This window comes from Myotis yumanensis, unplaced genomic scaffold (assembly GCF_028538775.1).
Source record: "Myotis yumanensis isolate MYYU_CA2020_CCGP unplaced genomic scaffold, mMyoYum1.0.hap1 SCAF_6, whole genome shotgun sequence".
In the NCBI taxonomy this organism is placed as follows: Eukaryota; Metazoa; Chordata; class Mammalia; order Chiroptera; family Vespertilionidae; genus Myotis; species Myotis yumanensis.
Window position 1 is genome coordinate 36001487 of NW_027223757.1, and position 20577 is coordinate 36022063.

A 20577-nucleotide genomic window follows, 5' to 3' on the forward strand; every position below is an offset into this window, starting at 1 on the left:
TAATACAAATGATTTTTTTTTGTATCAACAAATTTTATCACCTCACTATTCATCCCCTCTTCCAGATTGCTAATAAATATAGGCCGGAGGGGATGGCTTAGTGGTCTAACCATCAGATTTGAAATACCTAGAGTCCCTGGAACTGCAGGTTTGAATGTCAGCAGAGTCAACCCAGCTCATCATTCTTCCAAGGTAGATAAATGGATTTCCATGCAGATTACTGGGGTCATGAGGATGAGATCTTTAAAAACTGAGGTTTGTTATGAGTGATACAAATCCCGTGTGTCTTTCTGAAAGAGTGAAGGTTTGGATCAAAGTTTCAAACAAAATTTCCCTCTGAACTTGTTCTATGGTCTCTCCTTATGCACTAATTGACATCCTCCTCCCTGGGGGTCTTTGCACTCACGAAATAATACTTCATTAGATTTATAACTATTATAGGAACCTTTTAGGAAAAAAGTCCTCTGCAGAAGAAAGAAAATGTGATGGTTTTGTATTGACTGCCATTGGTTCTCTGGCCACTTTATTGTTAGAATGTTTCAGTTCATGACAGTTGGCCATTGTTATACTTTGTGCTTCTTAATTATCTAAATCTAATGTTTGAGGGATTTCAAACATTCTTTTTTTCCTTTATGATAGCCTTCAGTAAGAAAGGGTGTGCTACCAATAATGTTGGAAGAAATTTTGAAGACTAGACTCATGGTGAAGCAGTCAATGAAGGCTTATAAGCAAGACAGAGCCCTTTCACGAATGCTCGATGCACGACAGCTAGGACTTAAGCTTATAGCAAATGTCACATTTGGCTATACAGCTGCTAATTTTTCTGGGAGAATGCCATGCATTGAGGTAAGTGGTATAATTCTGTAGTTTCTTCAAAAGAGACTAAAGTAGCGTTAAATAAAAACCTGTTTATTTTTTTTATTTTTTAATATATTTTTTATTGATTTTTTACAGAGAGGAAGGGAGAGAGATAGAAACTTAGAAGCATCGATGAGAGAGAAACATCGATCAGCTGCCTCCTGCACATCTCCTACTGGGGATGTGCCCGCAACCAAGGTACATGCCCTTGACCGGAATTGAACCTAGGACCTTTCAGTCCGCAGGCCAACGCTCTATCCACTGAGCCAAACCGGTTTTGGCTGAAAACCTGTTTATTAAAGCAGTTTGTTTTGTTTTGAAACCTTAAAGCGTTTCATGTCCATGACATTAGATTAGTTTTCTCAAACCGGGGCTGTTGTGTCTTTGATAATTTTAGAAATTAGCATACACATATTTATACATAACCTGGATGACCATATTGTAACCAACTATTAGCATAAGATTTCAATGCCACATTTATAGCAATGTTTACAACAACCTTGGTACTAATCCCTTTTAATGTATTGCTAGAGATCTGATGAATAGTGTAGGTTGCTTCTCCAAATGTCAGAATGAACAACAATCGTTTCATATTTACTCATGTAGCAGTAGATATAAAGCAAAACCTTTCTTGCCCTAACCGGTTTGGCTCAGTGGATAGAGCGTCAGCCTGCGGACTGAAAGGTCCCAGGTTCAGTTCCGGTCAAGGGCATGTACCTTGGTTGCGGGCACATCCCCAGTAGGAGGTGTGCAGGAGGCAGCTGATTGATGTTTCTCTCTCATCGATGTTTCTACCTCTCTACCCTCTCCTTTCCTCTCTGTAAAAAATCAGTAAAATATTTTTTTTTAAAAAAGCAGAACCTTTCTTTTATAATGGTAGTTGTAACTAAAAGATACTTTTCATAAAATAAGATTAATTTCTTATTATTTACTAAAGTAGGGTGTTAATTTGATATGAATTCAATATACTGTAACAGAGTAATATAATAATTTACTAGTGATTGAGAAAAGAATGGTGTAATTTGTTTTGTTAATGACCTTTTTGTGTCAAATGAAGGCCAGAACATTGTGGTCTACCAGTTATTTTCTCTTTTATATACAATCTCTCAGCCCTGTACTAAAGTAATATTTTTCAAATTAGAAACCATGGCACAAAGTATCCGACTGTGTTTTAATTTAATTACCACTCTTCCCTCTCTCCTTCCCCCTCACCCTCATGCCACTGAATCCTTCAGGTTGCATAGTCTTCGGGCAGGGGTAGCTGCAAGAGTTCTGACTCTTCCGGGTGTAACTTAAATGGGTCAGAGCAGGCAGCAGGAGGTGGACAGTTAGGGTCCATGTGTGCATGTATCTCAAAAGCACATTTGACTCTGACACTAGGTGGCTCACCTACCCAGCTATTTGCCATCACATATTTTGAAGTGTATCTTTTTGAATGTGGCAACAGATGACAGATTAGAGATTTTATTAAAACTTGAATTTCAATTAGATAACATGATTTTTTAAATGTATTAGGTTATTGTTGACCTACTTTTAATGCACGAAAAGGTCTCAACAGAGACCTTTAAATTTCTGCTACAGTATTTCTATTTATTCCTTTGTTCATACACTTAATATCTCCTTTATAAAGCAACTTTAAACAGCCTCTTAACTACTATTTAATCCTACATTTAGTTCAGATAATTCAAATTTTACAGTTAAAGGGGAAGGGATTATTATTACTATTATCACTTCTTAACATGAGAGGAAAAAGTATGTAATTCTTATTTTAAAATTCTAAAAAAGAATGCTCCATTTATTCTGATGGGCAATTTCCCCCAACTCTTAGCTTTAACGAGTTAAATAAATGAAGCAGCAATGCTAAATACTATGTCAAGTTGATCATTAAGATTCACCACTCACCAGTGAAAAAACCCGTTAGACATATACCTGCCTACTTAATTTAAATTGAATACTTTAATGTAATTTCCATCATATAATTATACGTTTTCCTTGTTTTAGGATTATCTAAAAATTTTGTATAACCAATCACTGAGATTTCAGTTCAGCATTAACTTTAATAATACTGAAAAATTATCATAACCTCCAACAAAATTTTGAAAGATACACATACACTCATGCATATACACAGAGTAATTTCCAGCTTGGTTAGTTATAAATGCATATTAGAAAGTCCTTGAATAAATAAGGTTCTGTTATTCCAGGAATCAAATGTAGCTGTGTACTTGTGTAAAATGCAATCCATTGTACTTACTGTTATACTCACAGGCAAGTCTGTATATTGACTAGCTCCTTCTTTTAAATTCTTCATTTTATTTTCTTCTTGAATACTTGTAGAAAGAATGGTGACCCTGGTGACTATTTAGTTTCTTTTTATGTTCTTTTCCCTTTATTTAATTTTAGAAATGTTTAGTATTTAAAATTAAGTATTATATTTTAAAAGTCTATTGACTTTACTAAGCTAAGTTAAAGTATTATTTTCAATGTGTTTGAACCAACAGGTTGGTGATAGTATTGTTCACAAAGCCAGGGAGACCTTGGAACGAGCTATTAAACTGGTGAATGATACCAAGAAATGGGGAGCAAGGGTTGTGTATGGTGATACTGACAGGTAATGAACTTTCTGTTTTGAATCTGTCTTTTTGCATCTCTTTAGATATTCATTTCAGTGTTTAGAATGGCTTAAGAGTAATCATTCCTAAAATAGAGTTTTATCTGAGTCCTTTCTGGTTCTTATGATCAGAGTTAGGACAAGTCCTGATTTACCAAATATGATCCTAAGAGCAAGAAAATGTAAGTGTCCTGAGCCAAACACTGTGAAGATTCCCATGGCATCTTTCCAGGTAGCCAAGTAGAAAATGATCTATAAAAAACTGTGTACACAGGAGTCTAGTCTGTTTAAAAAAACAGCTTTTAATGTGAATAATATCTCATATAGCTGCAGCTCTCTGAATTTAAATATATATCAAAATAAATAATAAAACTGTTCTTGAGGGACAATTGCCAAAGTTGTGAGTGGTTAACTTTTTACTAGGCTCCAAAGTCTCTTATTAAGAATGATTCTTCAAAAGGAAATCTATAACCTGTTTTTTAAAATAAGGCTATATTGGTATAATGAGTATCAGATGGGCCTAAAGAGACAATATTATAGCTAAGGCCTGTTTGTTCTGCTTTAGTGAATGTTAAAATTAATTCAGATTGAGATCATTTATTTTAAAGACCTTAAGTAATATTGGATAAATACTTCTTTTCTTAAGCTTTTCCTATCAGACTCCAGTATTGTCTCTAGTATTGGCAGAGAAAGAGCTTTTCTAAAGAAACCATACAAAGGAGATTAAAGTCCAATATAAAAAACACTTGAAGAAATAGGAGATTGGTTTAGGTGACTCCAAGAGTACAAACAAAAGTCTTAAAGTCTCAAGATATTGTCCATGTCCACTATTTAATGTCTTTCTACTAAAATTATAAGTATTAGCCATTGCTTCTGTTGATTTCAGATTGTGGTATATATTGAAATGTAAAATGCTATTTTAAAGTTAAATTATATTAGGAAAAAATGACCAATACTTTTGTTTATAAGTTACTTTTGAGTATTTTTGTATTGGGATTTTTTTATTCATATTAGAAATTCTTTCCTCTTGACCTGCATGTATTGCTGGTGGGACTATTCCTCCTAAATATCTTTCTGGAATTTAGTTTAACAATATCTTTCAAAAATATTTTTAGTGTCCACCATTTACCAAGAATTTTTTTTAAATTTACTTATAGGAATTTATTATGAGGTCACAGAGGTGTACCAAATTATTTTATATTAAATATTAGAAAAAAAATTTAATGACCTAAATTTTCAGTGGTAGTTTGGTTAAATTATACTATATCCATACATTGAAATACAGTACAACTGTTAAAATAATGTAAAAGAACTAGTGACACTGAAAATGTTCACAATATACTATTAAATGAAAGGAGAAAGTTACCCAATGGTATGATCTGTGATCCCAAATGAGAAAAGATTTACAGATATACACAAAAAGTTTGGGGTATCTTTTATCTGAATGATAAGAGTATGTAGATGGCTATTTTCTTCTTTGTGCCTTTTTGTGTTTTCTAACTGTTCTTCAGTAAACATGTATTACAAAATAATATGTGTGTCTTTTTAAAGCTGGGTCGTTCTAGAAGGAGATTTCCTCCCACATCACAAGTAAAATTCCCATGTCTTTATACTCACATTTTTTCTTATTTTATGATTGACCAAATTGTGTGTCATACAAATCTATAAATGTCTAGGAACAACCCAGGATCATCTTGGCAGCTGTGATAACTGAGCTGGTCTGTGTGTAACTAAACTAGCAATATCAGATGTCTTAAAGAGCTGTAACAAGATATACCATGTGTGCACAGGAAAGTTGTGATAATACAAGAAAGCCTAGATCAGAAGCAATTTAATAAAGGATAAGAGGGGGATTTTTTTTTAGTATTAGACATGTTAGCCAGGAGAGTTACTATTGGTGAAACTTTTTTCTTACACTGACTTCCTCCTTACCCTACTCTATTTTTAATCTTCTAGTATGTTTGTGCTACTGAAAGGAGCTACTAAGGAGCAGTCTTTTAAGATTGGTCAGGAAATTGCTGAAGCTGTAACTGCTACCAATCCCAAACCAGTGAAATTGAAGTTTGAAAAGGTAAGAGAAATGTAATACTAATGATCACATATAAAAATCACATAGCTTCTAGACATTTCTGACTTGTTGAATATATTTTCAGAATCAATTAACAGTACACAGGCTATTAAAGTGTTATATTTAAAATATTTTTCCTTAGTTTTATATAATTTTCTCAAATCTTTTAAGTAATGTCTTTACATAATGAAATGAAAAGACTGTTTCGGTTAAGTATTGATGTATAACAGACCACCCCAAATGCAGTGGTGTAAAACAATCACCATTTTATTATGCTCAGGAATTCAGAAAGGTTGCAGCAGGGATGGCATATCTCTGCTCCACCATGTCTAAGTCCTCAGCTGAGAAAACTTAAAGGCTGGAGGTGACCCAGCTAAGGTCTGAAATCACCTGAAGCGTGATCACTCTCACGCTGGCTCTGGCTGGGACCCCAGCTGGGGCTGTCAGCTGGAGCACCTGCACATGGCTTATCCCTGAGGCTATTTGCTCTTCCTCACAGCATGATGGCTGAGTTCTAGGAATGAACAAAAGCTGTTTTGCTTTTTGTGACTTAGTCTCAAAGTCACACACATCATAGCCTGTCTAGATTTAATGGGAAGAATGTCAGAGTCACATTGTAGAAAGACCATGTGGAATAGGAGATATTAGTTCTTTGAAATATACAGTTTGCCACAAGGACTTTCGACTATTTTCACTTTACTTTAGATGTCAAGTATGTATTTAGTTCTTTCTATATACAGTAGGTCCTCAGGTTACCTCAGAGATCCGTTCCTACAGCACGATGTAATGCGATTTTCGCCAAAATTCGGAACCCACATATATAAGCACCTACATCACTCACATGGAGCACATACACAACAGTAATGAAGTGAAACAGTAAAAAAAAAAAAATTTTAAAGAAAGATAACAATTCCTGACCTTTACTTGTGGTAAATAAATAATAAAAAACATAAAGCACATATGTACATATGTCAAAATGATGGAACTTTTTTTTTTTTATAAATAAATGGGAGGTGGCAACATAACCACCGAAACGACGTACATGGAGTCCGACGTAACCTGAGGACTGTCTGTAAAAGATACTGAGCTAGGAGAGGTGTGGAATGCAAAGCAGCCTAAGACACAGTCCTGCCTTCTAAGAGCCAATAATCTAAAAGGAACAATTAGAAATGTATATAAGTGATCTTTTTTATTGTAAACGTAGGAAAGTCTCATAAAAGCATACTCCCTAAGCACTGTAAGAGCACAAAGAAAAGAAGGTATGCTGTCCTGGCTGGATGGGGGCACTCTATGTAGGCGGTAATATTGTACTGTGTCTCGGAAAACGGTTAGATTTTCAGTAGGCAGCCACAGGCAGCAGCATTTCTCAGAAAAAAAATGGCATGTAGAAGGATGTGGAGTTGGAAAAGCCCAATGTGGGAATACAGAGAAGCAGAAAGGACATCTGGAAACATAAAGTTAAGACCAGATTGTCTTGGATACCAAGGTACAGTGTTTAAACTTGATTCAGCTAAGTTTATCAAAGAAGAGCATGACTTAGGCAGATGGGTTTGGGGAGGATTGACCTGTAAAAGTGTACAAGAGGGGCTGGGAAGAGGAGAATCAAGACAAGATACTTCTTGCAACCTGCATAGCCTGAACTGGCAAGAATAAAGAAAGGACAATTCAAGAGATACTAAGAAAGAAGGGTAAGTAGGAGTTAGAAATGGTTGATTTAGGAGGGCTGGTGTAAAAAGGACAAAAAAGGAAGAGTCAAATATGACTCCCAATGTTTATCGTGTACCTACTCTGAAGCAAGAATCCTGCTAGAAGAGATTCAAAGAAGACTTGGACATGGTATCTGCCCTAAATGAAAAGTGAGCATTCTAAGTGGGGTAAAGGGGAAAATTAGAAATAGTGGTAACGGGTACTGTCCTAGAAGTATGTGTATGGTGCTATGGACACCCAACCCCTCTGGCAATTGAAGAGCATGGTATGCTTAGAAAATAACAGCAAACATAAAAATTTACCTGAAATGGGTCACAGACCTAAACATGAAAGCAAAAACTGCAAAACTTCTCAAAGATAACATACATTTGTTAAGAATTGTGAAGCTTTTGTTCATGATGAGTATTAGTTTGTAGTGTTGTTTTTTTCCTTGTATTGTCTTTGTTTGGGGGACCAAAAAAAAAAAAAAGGTTGGCCCTAACTGGTTTGACTCAGTGGATAGAGCGTCAGCCTGCAGACTGAAAGGCCCCAGGTTCGATTCCGGTCAAGGGCATGTACCTTGGTTGCGGGCACATCCCCAGTAGGGGGTGTGCAGAAGGTAGCTGATCGATGTTTCTCTCCCATCGATGTTTCTAACTCTCTATCCCTCTCCCTTCCTCTCTTTAAAAAGTCAATAAAATATACTTTAAAAAAAAAAAAAGGTTGGAAGTGTTACCTCTTCTAAGATTAGTGCAACTATTTCTTCCTTAAATGGTTGATAGAATTTACCAGTGAAGCCATCTGACCCTGAAATTTTATTGGGAGGGAGGTTAATTACAAATTAAACATCTTTCATATATATTGAACTATTCAACTTTTTTTTTTTTAATATATTTTATTGATTTCTTACAGAGAGGAAGGGAGAGAGACAGAGAGCTAGAAACATCGATGAGAGAGAAACATCGATCAGCTGCCTCCCGCACATCTCCCACTGGGGATGTGTCCGCAACCCAGGTACATGCCCTTAACCGGAATCGAACCCGGGACCTTTCAGTCTGCAGGCCGACGCTCTATCCACTGAGCCAAACTGGCTTCGGCCTATTCAACTTTTTTATGTCAGTTTTGATAACTGTGGTTGTCAAGGAATTTGTCCATTTATCCTAAGTTGACAAATTTATGGGCATAAATTATATTTCCTTATTGTGGTTTGATATCAATAAGATTTTTAGTGGTATCCTTCCTTCTATTTTTGATATAATTTTTCTTAATCATTCCATTAATTTTTTTTTTTTTTTTTTACAGAGAAGAAGGGAGAGGGACAGAGAGTTAGAAACATCAATGAGAGAGAAACATCGATCAGCCGCCCCCTGCACACCCCCCACTGGGGATGTGTCCGCAACCAGAATACATGCCCTTAACGGGAATCGAACCCGGGACCCTCCAGTCCGCAGGCCGATGCTCTATCCACTGAGCCAAACACATCAGGGCTCATTCCATTAATTTTTACTCTTTATGTCCTTATACTTACTTTGGGTTTAGTTTGCTTTTCCTTAATTTAGAAGCTTCAATCATTGATTTCAAACATATTTTTTAATTATAAGCATTTGAAGATATAAATTTTCCTCTAAACACTACTTTAGCTTCACGCTTTAAAATCTTGTGTTTTCATTATTATTTGCTTCAATAATAGGCTATTTAGAAGTGTGTTGTTTGAGTTCCAAATATTTAAGGATATTCCAGAAATCTTTTTATTATTCCTAATTTAATTTCATTGTGGTCAAAGAACATACTCTGTATGACTTTAGTGCTTTTAAGTTTGAAATTTGTTATTTGGTCCAACATATGATCTGTTTTAGTAAATGCTCTCATGTAACACTGAATAGCCATGTGTATTCTGAATGTTCTATAAATGTCACCTCGTTGATAATGTTGTTGAAGCCTTCTATATTCTTACTGATTTTCTATAAATTTTTAAAAGACAGGTGTTAAAATCTCCAAGTATAATCATGGATTTGCCTTTTTCTCCCTTTTAGTTCTTTCAGTTTCTATTCCATATGTTTTCAAGTTTACTTATTAGATGCCTACACATTCACGATTATGTATCTTCTTGGTGAATTGATACTTTTATCTTTGATAATATTCCTTGTCTTAAAATCTACTTTTTATTAAATAGCCACTCCAACTTTGTTTTGATTAGTGTTAGCATGTGTATATTTTTCCATATTTTATTTTTAACCTTTATGTGTTCTTGTATTTAAAGTGGATTTCTAGTAGATAGCTTATAGTTAAGCCTCACTATTTGATCAGATATAATCTGATCATTTCTGCCTTTTTATTGGGATGTTTAGACCATTTACATTTAATATGATTATTGATAAAGGAAGGGAAGGATCTATTTGGTAACTTAAAAAAAAGGGAGAGTGCACATACCCATTGATCTAGGAATTCCACTTCAAATTTTTCTATGGATTAATCCATGCAAGGTTGGTGGAACAGTATTTATAATTCCAAAAGACTGGAAACGTCCTAAGTGACCCATAGTAGGTAACAGGTTACATAAATTGTGATACCCTCACATAATGGACTATTATCTCCAAGATAAATTATTAAATGAAATAAGCAAAGTTCAGAATGATGTATATAGTAAGCTACCCTTATGTGTATAAGTACATGTATGTGCACAGAATACCTCTGGAAGGATACACAGGAGATGAATAACAGGATGGCTCTAGGGAGGGAAAAGTAGAGGTTGGGGGACCAGGACTTTTCATTGTAAATTCTCTCACAACTTTTTTAATATTGAGAGCTATCTACTAGAAATCCACTTTAAATACATGTGTGGGTAATGCTTAAAGCAATTTTTAATTATTTAAAAGGGTATTATATTGCTGAACCAGTTTGGCTCAGTGGATAGAGCATCGGCCTGCGGACTCAGGGGTCCCGGGTTCGATTCCGGTCAAGGGCATGTACCTTGGTTGCGGGCACATCCCCACTGGGGGGCGTGCAGGAGGCAGCTGATCGATCTCGCTCATCGATGTTTCTGGCTCTCTATCCCTCTCCCTTCTTCTCTGTAAAAAATCAATAAAATATATTTTTTTAAAAAAGGGTATTATTGATGACTTTTGAGATAGCAGTGTCAGTTGAGGTAGGAGCAAAATTGATAGTACAGGCAAAGGAGTACATGATGAAGAGGTAAAGACAACTCATTGTGTGTGTTTTCACTTCTAAGTATTATATTGTGAATTAGTTGGGCCCTGAGACATATTTAGACTTTTTCTATAATTGACATTTGTTTAAAGAGAAAAAAATACTTAAAAATAGATATTCATGATAGAGGGGGAAAAATGGTTATTGAGAGACATTTTGTTCCATTTTATCACAGGTATATTTACCCTGTGTTTTACAAACAAAAAAGAGATATGTGGGTTACATGTATGAAACGCTGGATCAAAAGGACCCAGTATTTGATGCAAAAGGAATAGAAACAGTCAGAAGAGATTCCTGCCCTGCTGTTTCTAAGGTAAGTTTTATCTATCTTGTTTTCATCTTTGAGAAATAAGCAGCTAAAGAATCTAGTGAAAATCCTTAGCACACATCTAGGCAGAAGAACTATAGCCTATATGCCTATCTATAACTACAAGAGGAACTAAATGATGTTTGAGAATTCGTTTCTAATTAAACAACTTATCTGATGTTAGTCCTTAGTTTCTAACTCCTTCCCACACCTTACCTTTTACCACAATTGCTAAAAAACAACAACACATGAACTTGATAAGATTTTCCCGCCTATCACCTGGAACTGATCCTATATAGTAAAAGGCTAATATGCAAATTGACCAAACGGTGGAACGACCGGTCACTATGATGCACACTGACCACCAGGGGGAGCACCGCTCAGCCAGAAGGCCTGAGCTGGGCTCATGGCTGGCAAGCGCAGCAGCAGTGGCAGGAGCCTCTCCTGCCTCAGTGGCAGCACAAAGGATGTCCAACTGCCTGATTAGGCCCGCGCCCCGTCAGTCAGACATCCTCCAAGGGCAGCTGGACTGCGAGAGGGCACAGGCTGGGCTGAGGGGGGGACCTCCCCCCCCCCCCCCCCGCCGAGTGCACGAATTTCTCTAGTAAATATATATTATCATATGACAACACACAAAAGCTAGGAAGCTTTTGGATAAAGAGAAACTAGCAACAGAGATATCTCATAAGCAATATAACGCATCCTAGATTAATTGAAATTTTGTTTACTTGAGTCATCAGATATAAGTTAGGGTTAGCAGATATAAGTTAGGAAGATTTCTGAAAAATGGTACTTAAATTACTGAAATTTCTCAGCTATGGTAATATTAACCATAGTATATTATATTTAATTTTTCTTTACTCGGTCCCAGACTTTCTATAACCAAAAATAAATGGCATAAATGGAAACATACTTGACACGCTGAGTTTTATGAGAGCATTAAAAGCACAATAAATTGACTATCAATATGTTATTGTCAGAATGACATATATGTAATGTTATACGAATTTGAGGTGTTCGTTAATACTAGTTTCTGGAAGAAATATCATCCAGTACATTCTTTCTCTGAGGGCAGAATTGTACCTAGGCTAAACTAGCAAACATCCTGTGTAAATAAGTATAGGTTCCAGTTCTCAGAATAAGATCAGAACTTTTACCTGGAACTAATTTAAATTCAGTCCACTAAATAAATCCACGTATGTCAGTCATTTTCTAGTAGAAAAAATCTCAATATAGAAAATTCTGTCACAGTTAGTATATACTTATTGACACTAGAAAAAGACTAATTTTGATTTCACTGCTTGGTGATATTTAAATTGTTTCCTGTCCATCTGAATTAGGACCTTTTTACAACAGAGTAAATAAAACAATGCATGAAATCATGCCTGGCTTCTTGTGCCTAGAGCGCTTTTACCTGTTTAAGAAAACCGAAATGTTTTTTGTCACTTCACACAGAGCAAATATTTCATCTGCATGTCATTCGATATGATTTTTCTCAAATGACATGATATTCTACTTTTAGAAATAGCTAAAGTCTCTAAAATATTTTCTAATTTCTAATAATTCATCCAATCATTGTAAATAGAATGTTGTTTAGGTAGATCACATTAACCAGTAGTCACATAATTGAAAATATAACAATAATGATGATATGCTAGGGGATATTTTATCTATATGAGCATATCCTTTCCTTTTTTTTTTTTTGTTTTTGTTTTAAGATACTTGAGCGTTCTCTAAAGCTGCTATTTGAAACAAGAGATATAAGTTTAATTAAACAGTATGTTCAGCGACAATGTATGAAGCTTATGGAAGGAAAGGCCAGCATTCAAGATTTTATCTTTGCCAAGGAATACAGAGGAAGTTCCTCTTACAAACCTGGAGCTTGTGTGCCAGCCCTTGAGCTTACAAGGTAATGATGTGCACAGCAGTACAAATCTCAGCTCTTAGCAAGTGTAGTCCTGGGGTGCTGAACGGTTTGGAGAAGATGAAAAGACTTGTCCATAGGCACAGATACACGCTTGTTTCTTCACATGCAACCTCACTGAAAGTGAATGGGGCTCCCGCACTTTGTGAGCTCTCAAGAGGAAGGAGGAACTTGCATCTCCACTTCTGGACTCCCTTTGGGTAGCTGAAGTCAGTGAATTGTAATCTGGGGCAGAGCTTGAATCATTGTTTCTCACATCAGTCACTAAGCAGTCCTTAATAGTGATCTACCAAAGCACTGACATGTGTCATTCTGGAATCAGGTCATCTAACCAGCAAAACTTTCTTACTTTCTTATCTTTCATTGTTAGATTTATGATTTTTAGTTCTTATTCTTAGGGGATTAAAAACATTTTTAGCTAGTTGATATCTGCCAACTAAGTATATACAGTTCTCAAAAAAGTTGCAACTCTAACGCAAAGTTATCCCTTGTAGCTTTCTCACGGTTTCAGTGTCGTTTACTTTTCATATAACTTTCTGGAAAGGCACATCCCATGACAGTCTTTGAGTGCATATTTTATTTGGATTTAAATAGGAAAATGCTTACCTATGACCGGCGCTCTGAGCCTCGAGTTGGGGAGCGAGTGCCATACGTGATCATTTACGGGACCCCCGGAGTACCACTCATCCAGCTGGTGAGGCACCCCGTGGAACTCCTGCAGGACCCGACTCTGAGACTGAATGCCACTTACTACATCACCAAGCAGATCCTCCCACCCCTGGCAAGAGTCTTCTCACTTATTGGTATTGATGTCTTCAACTGGTATCACGAATTACCAAGGGTGAGTCTACTAATGTACCTGTGCTGTGACTGTAGAGAGAAGTCACTGAAGATTTCCTGTAGAAGCAAATACTTTATTTAATGTTAAAGTAGCATTTTACTAAAGTAAAGCATGCAGTGTGGATCTTAGCAATCTCAGTTCACTCAGAAGCCTGACGGAGTGGTCTGACTCTGTAATAATCTGGGATACATTGCGCTAGGAAAAAAGTAGCTTTTTTATCTCCTTTTTCGAATTAGATCTGTTCAGTCATTTGCTGTTACCTCAGATTATGAAAGGCAGATGGTATTCAGGCAAACACGTACAAATTCATGCTCACGTTATTTTCACTTTCTCAGTAAGCACTTACGACCCAAGGTGAAGATTAAGCTAGTAAGCGAGGCTGACGTTGTGCTTCGGAGTCTGTGCTGGTCAGCATCTATAACGCGGTATCCTGCTCCACGCCAGAAAGCTATTACTATTCCATCTCATCACAGAAAGAAGTTAAACCACTGGCATTTCTAAGAAGCTGACCTAGTTACTTTTATGCAGTGATTTATAAGACACCAATGGTATAATATGCCAATGGTATAATAACAATATGATCATGTATTTCAATGTAAAAAGAGAACCAGAAGACAGACTGTTGAAACCAGCATTAACTCCAAGTGAAGAATGCTTGGTGGTGTGCATCCAGTTGCATTTGAGATGCTCCAGGTTCACTTTTGCTTGAATTTGCACCCTGCTGCCTGACAGGTCATTTTTAACCTCTACCTGCCTTGTTTCCGTGGCCCACACCGTGCAGCCTTAAACGGCATCTCTCTCAGCCTGGACCTCTCCCATTGCCCTGTGTGACCTCAGACATCTATGTTTTTCAACCAAGAATACTAAGTGGCAGGAGATGATTATTTTTCCAAGAGGAAAAACATTATATCTGATGATAATTAAGATGTGATCTCTATGAAAGGAAGGACTTTGTTCATATCTATAGCCTCCCTGTCTAGAATAGTGCCTGACACACGGTGGTTACTTAACAGTTGGTGCATAAATGAAATAATGCCTCAGTAGATTAGCAGTTAGCATGAGAATAGTAGCTCTGCTATGCAGCTGGCTCAGAGTTATTTCTGAATTGATGATTTTATAGATCCAGAAAGCCACCAGCTCCTCTCGAAGTGACCCTGAAGGGCGGAAAGGCACCATTTCACAGTATTTCACTACCTTGCACTGTCCTGTGTGTGACGACCTGACTCAGCACGGCATCTGTAGTAAATGTCGGAGCCAACCTCAGCATGTTGCAGTCATCCTCAACCAAGAAATTAGGGAGTTGGAACGCAAACAGGAGCAACTCGTAAAGGTACAGCTTCATTCAATAGACCCAGAATCCCAAGCAGTCTGATGTTCGGGGAAATGTAGTCAGCTCTCAGGTTATGAGATACCAAACTGGTATGAAAGGTAGGTGGAGTAAGGATTATCCTATATAATAAAAGGGTAATATGCAAATTGATCCTAACAGCAGAACAACTTGGAACAACCAGTCACTATGACACGCACTGACCACCATGGGGCAGACACTCAATGCAGGAGCTGCCCCCTGGTGGTCAGTGCAATCCCACAGAGGGAGCTCCGCTCAGCCACAAGCCGGGCTGATGGCTGCAAGTGCAGCTGCAATGGCTAGTGGTGGGAGCCTCTCCCTCCTCCTCAGTAGCGCTAAGGATATTGTCTGCTCACAGGCCTGATGCAACGCAACCACCAACACATAAAGGCCAGGTTCTGCCACCGTCCTAAAAGTTAAAGAAGCTTTTGAACCAAGACAGACTCAGCCTCTTAGTAGGAAAGCTGTCACACAGGTGAACAGGGAGAGAAACCACCTCAGAGAAGACTACACTTTTAAGAATTCAAAAATTCTGGAAAGGTGATTAGGGATTGGTAACCAGCAGTCGCCGAACGGTGGTCTGGTCCACAGACCATCGGTTGGCAACCACTGGATAAACTATTTCATCTGCATCATTCTAGTTCAGTGATGGCGAACCTATGACATGCTTGTCAGAGGTGACAGGCGAACTCATTTTTTTGGTTGATTTTTCTTTGTTAAATGGCATTTAAATATATAAAATAAATATCAAAAATATAAATCTTTGTTTTACTATGGTTGCAAATATCAAAAAATTTCTATATGTGACACGGCACCAGAGTTAAGTTAGGGTTTTTCAAAATGCTGACACGCCGAGCTCAAAAGGTTCGCCACCACTGTTCTAGTTGCTACAGTTTTTACTGGTACAACATTCTTAAGTTTTAGAGAATATAGCAAGTTATCCAGAATGCACTAAACAGATCTTATTAAGGGCGACAGAATCTAAAAGGTACGATTACTTTGATGCAGCCACAGAAGCTGAGCTTGTTGAAATAAGCTGACTTTTCCCTCTGTCCTCTATGTCCTAAATAGTTCTTAAATACCTTCCCTTTTGTCCTTTTCCTGTTACCATTCTGGTCCATCTCCCCGTCTCCCCTCTCTGATAAAATTCAAACTCCTTATCATACTTCATACATATTTCTCTGTTCTGGCCCCTACCTGCTACCTCTCTGTCACCATTTCTTCCTTTCTCCCTGTCACACTCTACCTCCCACCCATACAATATGAACTCTTTCGGGTCCATGAATGTACCTTATTCTCTCTCATGTCCTGGCCTTTAAACATACTATTCCTCTGCCTGGAATGCTTTCCTCTCCTCTCACTAGTCGTCACCTGAGGAGAGGAGTCAGCTTAAACCCCCAGACCAGGGAGGCCTTCCATCCCTACAGTGAGCTCCTGCTTTACTGTGATGTGTGTGTGTCTGTCCTCCCCACTAGACACAGTGAGCCCAGGGAGGACAGAGGCCTGCCCTTCTCCCACTGCTGAGTGGGCTGCCCTGGCACGGAAGCCAGCCTGTGCCAATGGTGCGTAAACGTGCATTGAACTGTGCCTGCTGACTGCACAGTTAAAGCAGCGATTGGTCACTATGTGATGACCATCTGATTTTCAGCCACTTTGACTGGAACCACAAAACTAGTACAGAGCAACCACTAAAGACACTGGGTGTTCGAAGATTCTGTTGTATAGGTTGTTGCCCCGACAACAGCAACCAACCCTGATTAGGCAAGTCCCTTGAAGTCGGAGGCTGAGTGGTCTCTTCCCTCCACGACATACACTGCACCAGTTGGTGCCATTAATATAACCAGAACCCTCTTTCAATAATAGTAGGACTTATTTCTTCTAAAAATGCAGCCTTAAAAGAAGTGATGCCGTTTATAAATAAGGATAGTTTGTCATCTTTTAAGAGATATTTTTAACTTTAGGGTATTTTTTTAATATAATTAAAATGTGTGTCCCCTGTACACTAGATAATCTGTAGGAGTTTTCATAAAGCAGAAATTAGAGATGTAATGAGAAATGATGAGAAACATTAGTAATAGATTTTGATATGCCTCTCTCAACACAAGACCAATCAAGTGATCAGAAATAAGACACTTATGAAAGAATATCTAATCATCATTATAAGGTTATATATCAAACTTATGATTATATATCAAACTAACACAATATTAGAGAATAGTCCATCTTAAATGTTTATGGACTGTTAAAAAATTGACCATCTCTTCTGTAAAGAAAACCTTACTAAATTTCTGAAGTAGACATATTACAACATTTTATCAATACAATGCTATAAAGCTAGTAATTATAAACCCAGAAAATAAAATGATCCTTCCACTTGGAAATTTTAACAGTGCTTATTAAACTGACATTACATTACGTATAAGATTGTAGACAGCCATAGCAGATCTCAGAAACATTCATCACTGCAAACACTTTTAATAGTAAACACGAAGGAATGAAAGTAAATGAATTAAGCATCTGACTGAAAAGTTTTTAAAAAATAAGAAAGCCAAAGGGTAGCAAAAAGAATCAAGACTAAAGCAGATGCTGAGGCCGGTTTGGCTCGGTGGATAGAGCGTCGGCCTGCAGACTGAAGGGTCCCAGGTTCGATTCCGGTCAAGGGCATGTGCCTGGGTTGCGGGCACATCCCCAGTGGGAGATGTGCAGGAGGCAGCTGGTCGATGTTTCTCTCTCGTCGATGTTTCTGACTCTCTATCTCTCTCCCTTCCTCTCTGTAAAAAAATCAATAAAATATATTAAAAAAAAAAAAAAGACTAAAGCAGATGTATTTTTAAATATCTGCTTCCTTGTAAGCTAAAAAGTAAGTGTCCGACTTGTAGTGTTTAAAGTTTTAAACGTAAGCTGAATTGAGCTGTAATGCTCAGGGTTTAAATCGGCAGTAAAGGATCTAGGAACTAAACATGGAGTTAAATTTAGTGAGGCAAGTAATTCCACCCTGGCTTATCTGTCCGACCAGCACAGAGAGCATAAATATTTATCAGCGTGTCCGGGCACCTGAGCGCAGCATGCAGACTGTCACTCAGAAATCCTGTACTTGGAAATAGGTTTGAGTCTCTTGTCAGAAGGTTAGTGAAAAGCTTCATAGGAGAACCGCATACTTGGTCTTCGGCTGAAGCACACGTTTCTCAGAGGTTTGCTTGAGGCAGCATCATAGTATTAGATGCAATAACCAGTGTGCTCAGAAAAACGTGCCCTTCAGTTGACCGGAAGATATTGAGGCAAAGAACAAGTGCACTGCCTGAGACATCTCTCAAAACCAGAGCTCTGCTGGGATCAGAATTAACTAGAGCAGATTTGATTTCTCTCCTAAAAGACAGTCTAGAGTAGTAGCTATTTAGTATTTCTTCTTTAATGGCTTGCATACACTATCCAGGTAAAAAATCGGCCTGTATTTTCTTGACCCTTGGGATGCTCACTATTCATCCTTTTCAATTTTTTGATGTTTCTCATGTTTTAAAATCTTTTTTTTTTTTTTTACTATCTGACTTGAGACTACATATTGTTTAAAACATGATCATTATGTAAGAAATAACACTTCTCTTTTTTTTTAATTGCCTTATGGTTTATTATTTTCCCTCAGATCAGATCTTATACATCAGAATCACCTGGGAGCCCTGAGCAGGAAAGATTCTTAGACTCTATCCATTTCCATCTCTGTTCTATTCATTGGCCCAGGGTGGGGCTCAGGCGTTAGTACATTTTTAAGCTCATGTACATATAGAGTTGAGAACCGCTGGTCTAGACTACTACTTTTAAATTCTCATCCTTCTATTTTTCTCTTCTGAAATAAGAAAATGGATCACTTTTTTATGATTGGCATTTAAAAAGATAAACCTTAGCAACTTGAAAAAAGTGCTTATAGCTCACTTAAGAGACAGCCTTTGAATGGTTATTGGGTAGCTTAGTATGCGGATCCTTATAATAGCATTCTACTGTAAATGAAAGCTGATTTCAGGAATGAAATGAATACTTGGGGGATTTTGTGTTCTATGTTTTGTGAAATAATATCCTTTAGAAATGTCTCAAAGAGATAAAAACTAATGAAATGTTCTGTAATGTATTGTGTGCCAGATGTCTGCCAGTAATCTGTGGTGGGTCAGAAAGGAGGGATTATAAAAGTTTGCTGCTTACACATCTTCAGAGGCATTTCCCTATTGTTTCATGTATTCCTCTTCTTTCAGATTTGCAAGAACTGCACAGGTTGCTTTGATCGACATATCCCGTGTGTTTCTCTGAACTGCCCTGTACTTTTCAAACTCTCCCGAGTAAATAGAGAATTATCCAAGGCACCATATCTTCGGCAATTACTAGACCAGTTTTAAATTCTCAATATCACAGAATTCCAGGTGCTATTTTTTTCAGTGTTTACCACTAAACTGTTGTGCATGGTGCTTTTTCAACTTTCATCAAGTCAAGTATGTTCATTGTCTATTATCTGAAGACTATGAAGACTTTTATGCTAACTGAATTAAAAATTGTACTTGTTGATCTCTGAATAGCTCATTTCTTACAATGTACAAATTCCTCATCTTTTCACCCTTCAACATTGTTTTATAATGCAGGTGTGACATTTGCTCCAGTATGTGTAACATCTTGTAAATCCATTTGAGTAGATCATATTTACTTCCCTGTGGAAGGAGCACTGAAAAACCTCTTTTAAAAAACCATTTGTGTGTTTTCCTTGAACTGTCTGTATCAAGACGTGTTACTTAGAGATATCCATTCACTTTATAATTTTGACTGCGAAATATTTTGTAAATACACTTTTTTACTTTTCAAACAACTGAGTAAAATGTGCAATGAATTTTATACAAATGATTTTCAAGTTGTTTGATATATTTCCTCTAGGTTTTGCTTGACTCAGAGTAGAGTTGTTATTCTGATCAAACTGTGCAAACAGTAGTACCACGTGTAGCATTTTGAAACATTATTTTCTAAAACCGCTGTCTTGCTGTAGCTATTAATGGGGCATTGTGAGGAACTGTGCAAAGACATTTTTGTTACAAACCTGTGGGCCTGTTGCAATACTTTAAAAATAAAAAATTTTATTCCATTTTTGCTTGTTTTGTATAGACATTTCTATTGCTTCTAAATATGCTTAAAATATTTTCTTTTCTTATGTACTGTACAGTTAATCTTATTTGCCATCATCTTGAACACAAAATGTGTATTTAGAATATTTGTATAACTGTATAAAATGAAGAAGGAATTATGTGATCAGTGCATTGTTTTTTAAACTGGAAATCATTTTGTTTTAAAAGTTAATAATGGAAACCCTATTAAAATTGAATAAAATATGAAATGTGGCAGTGTGATTTTTATCTTACTATAAATGGTATTATCTTCATCTGTTTTATAAGCTTATTTTGTTTACTTCTTACCCTACTCTTTTCTGAATTTTAATTATGTAATTTTAACTGGTTATATCCTAATTGGTGTTAAATTCTCTTACCAAACTTTAGGATTAAAAAAAAAATGGCAACCAAAGTTGTCTAGGAAAAATTTAGCTCTCTTTTTTTAGTAGATCTTCTCACTTGTTAGATCTGAGTTCATTTTAATTTAGATATAATTAATCTTGAAGCCAGGACTTTCCAGGGGGGGAAGCAAAAATGACATTATTACTTTTCAAAAATTTATATGCCCATTTTTTTCAATAGAAAAAAATTC

General features: G+C 36.9%; 1 protein-coding gene across 5 annotated transcripts in view; it reads left to right on the top strand.

The window, feature by feature from the left end:
• The window catches only part of REV3L (REV3 like, DNA directed polymerase zeta catalytic subunit), a 166527-nt gene extending 146339 nt beyond the window's left edge, over positions 1–20188 (top strand). For 4 of the 5 annotated variants that reach the window (XM_070417892.1, XM_070417893.1, XM_070417894.1 and 1 more), the window contains 8 exons: positions 640–846; positions 3360–3469; positions 5426–5540; positions 10606–10743; positions 12456–12646; positions 13256–13502; positions 14623–14832; positions 19092–20188. In XM_070417892.1, the coding sequence (XP_070273993.1) occupies positions 640–846; positions 3360–3469; positions 5426–5540; positions 10606–10743; positions 12456–12646; positions 13256–13502; positions 14623–14832; positions 19092–19232 (1359 nt within the window). In that variant the 3' untranslated portion in view covers positions 19233–20188. Of the gene's footprint in view, positions 1–639; positions 847–3359; positions 3470–5425; positions 5541–10605; positions 10744–12455; positions 12647–13255; positions 13503–14622; positions 14833–19091 lie in introns of those variants that run through there. The other variant, XM_070417896.1, reaches the window with a different exon arrangement.
• Positions 20189–20577: the final 389 nt, after the last annotated feature.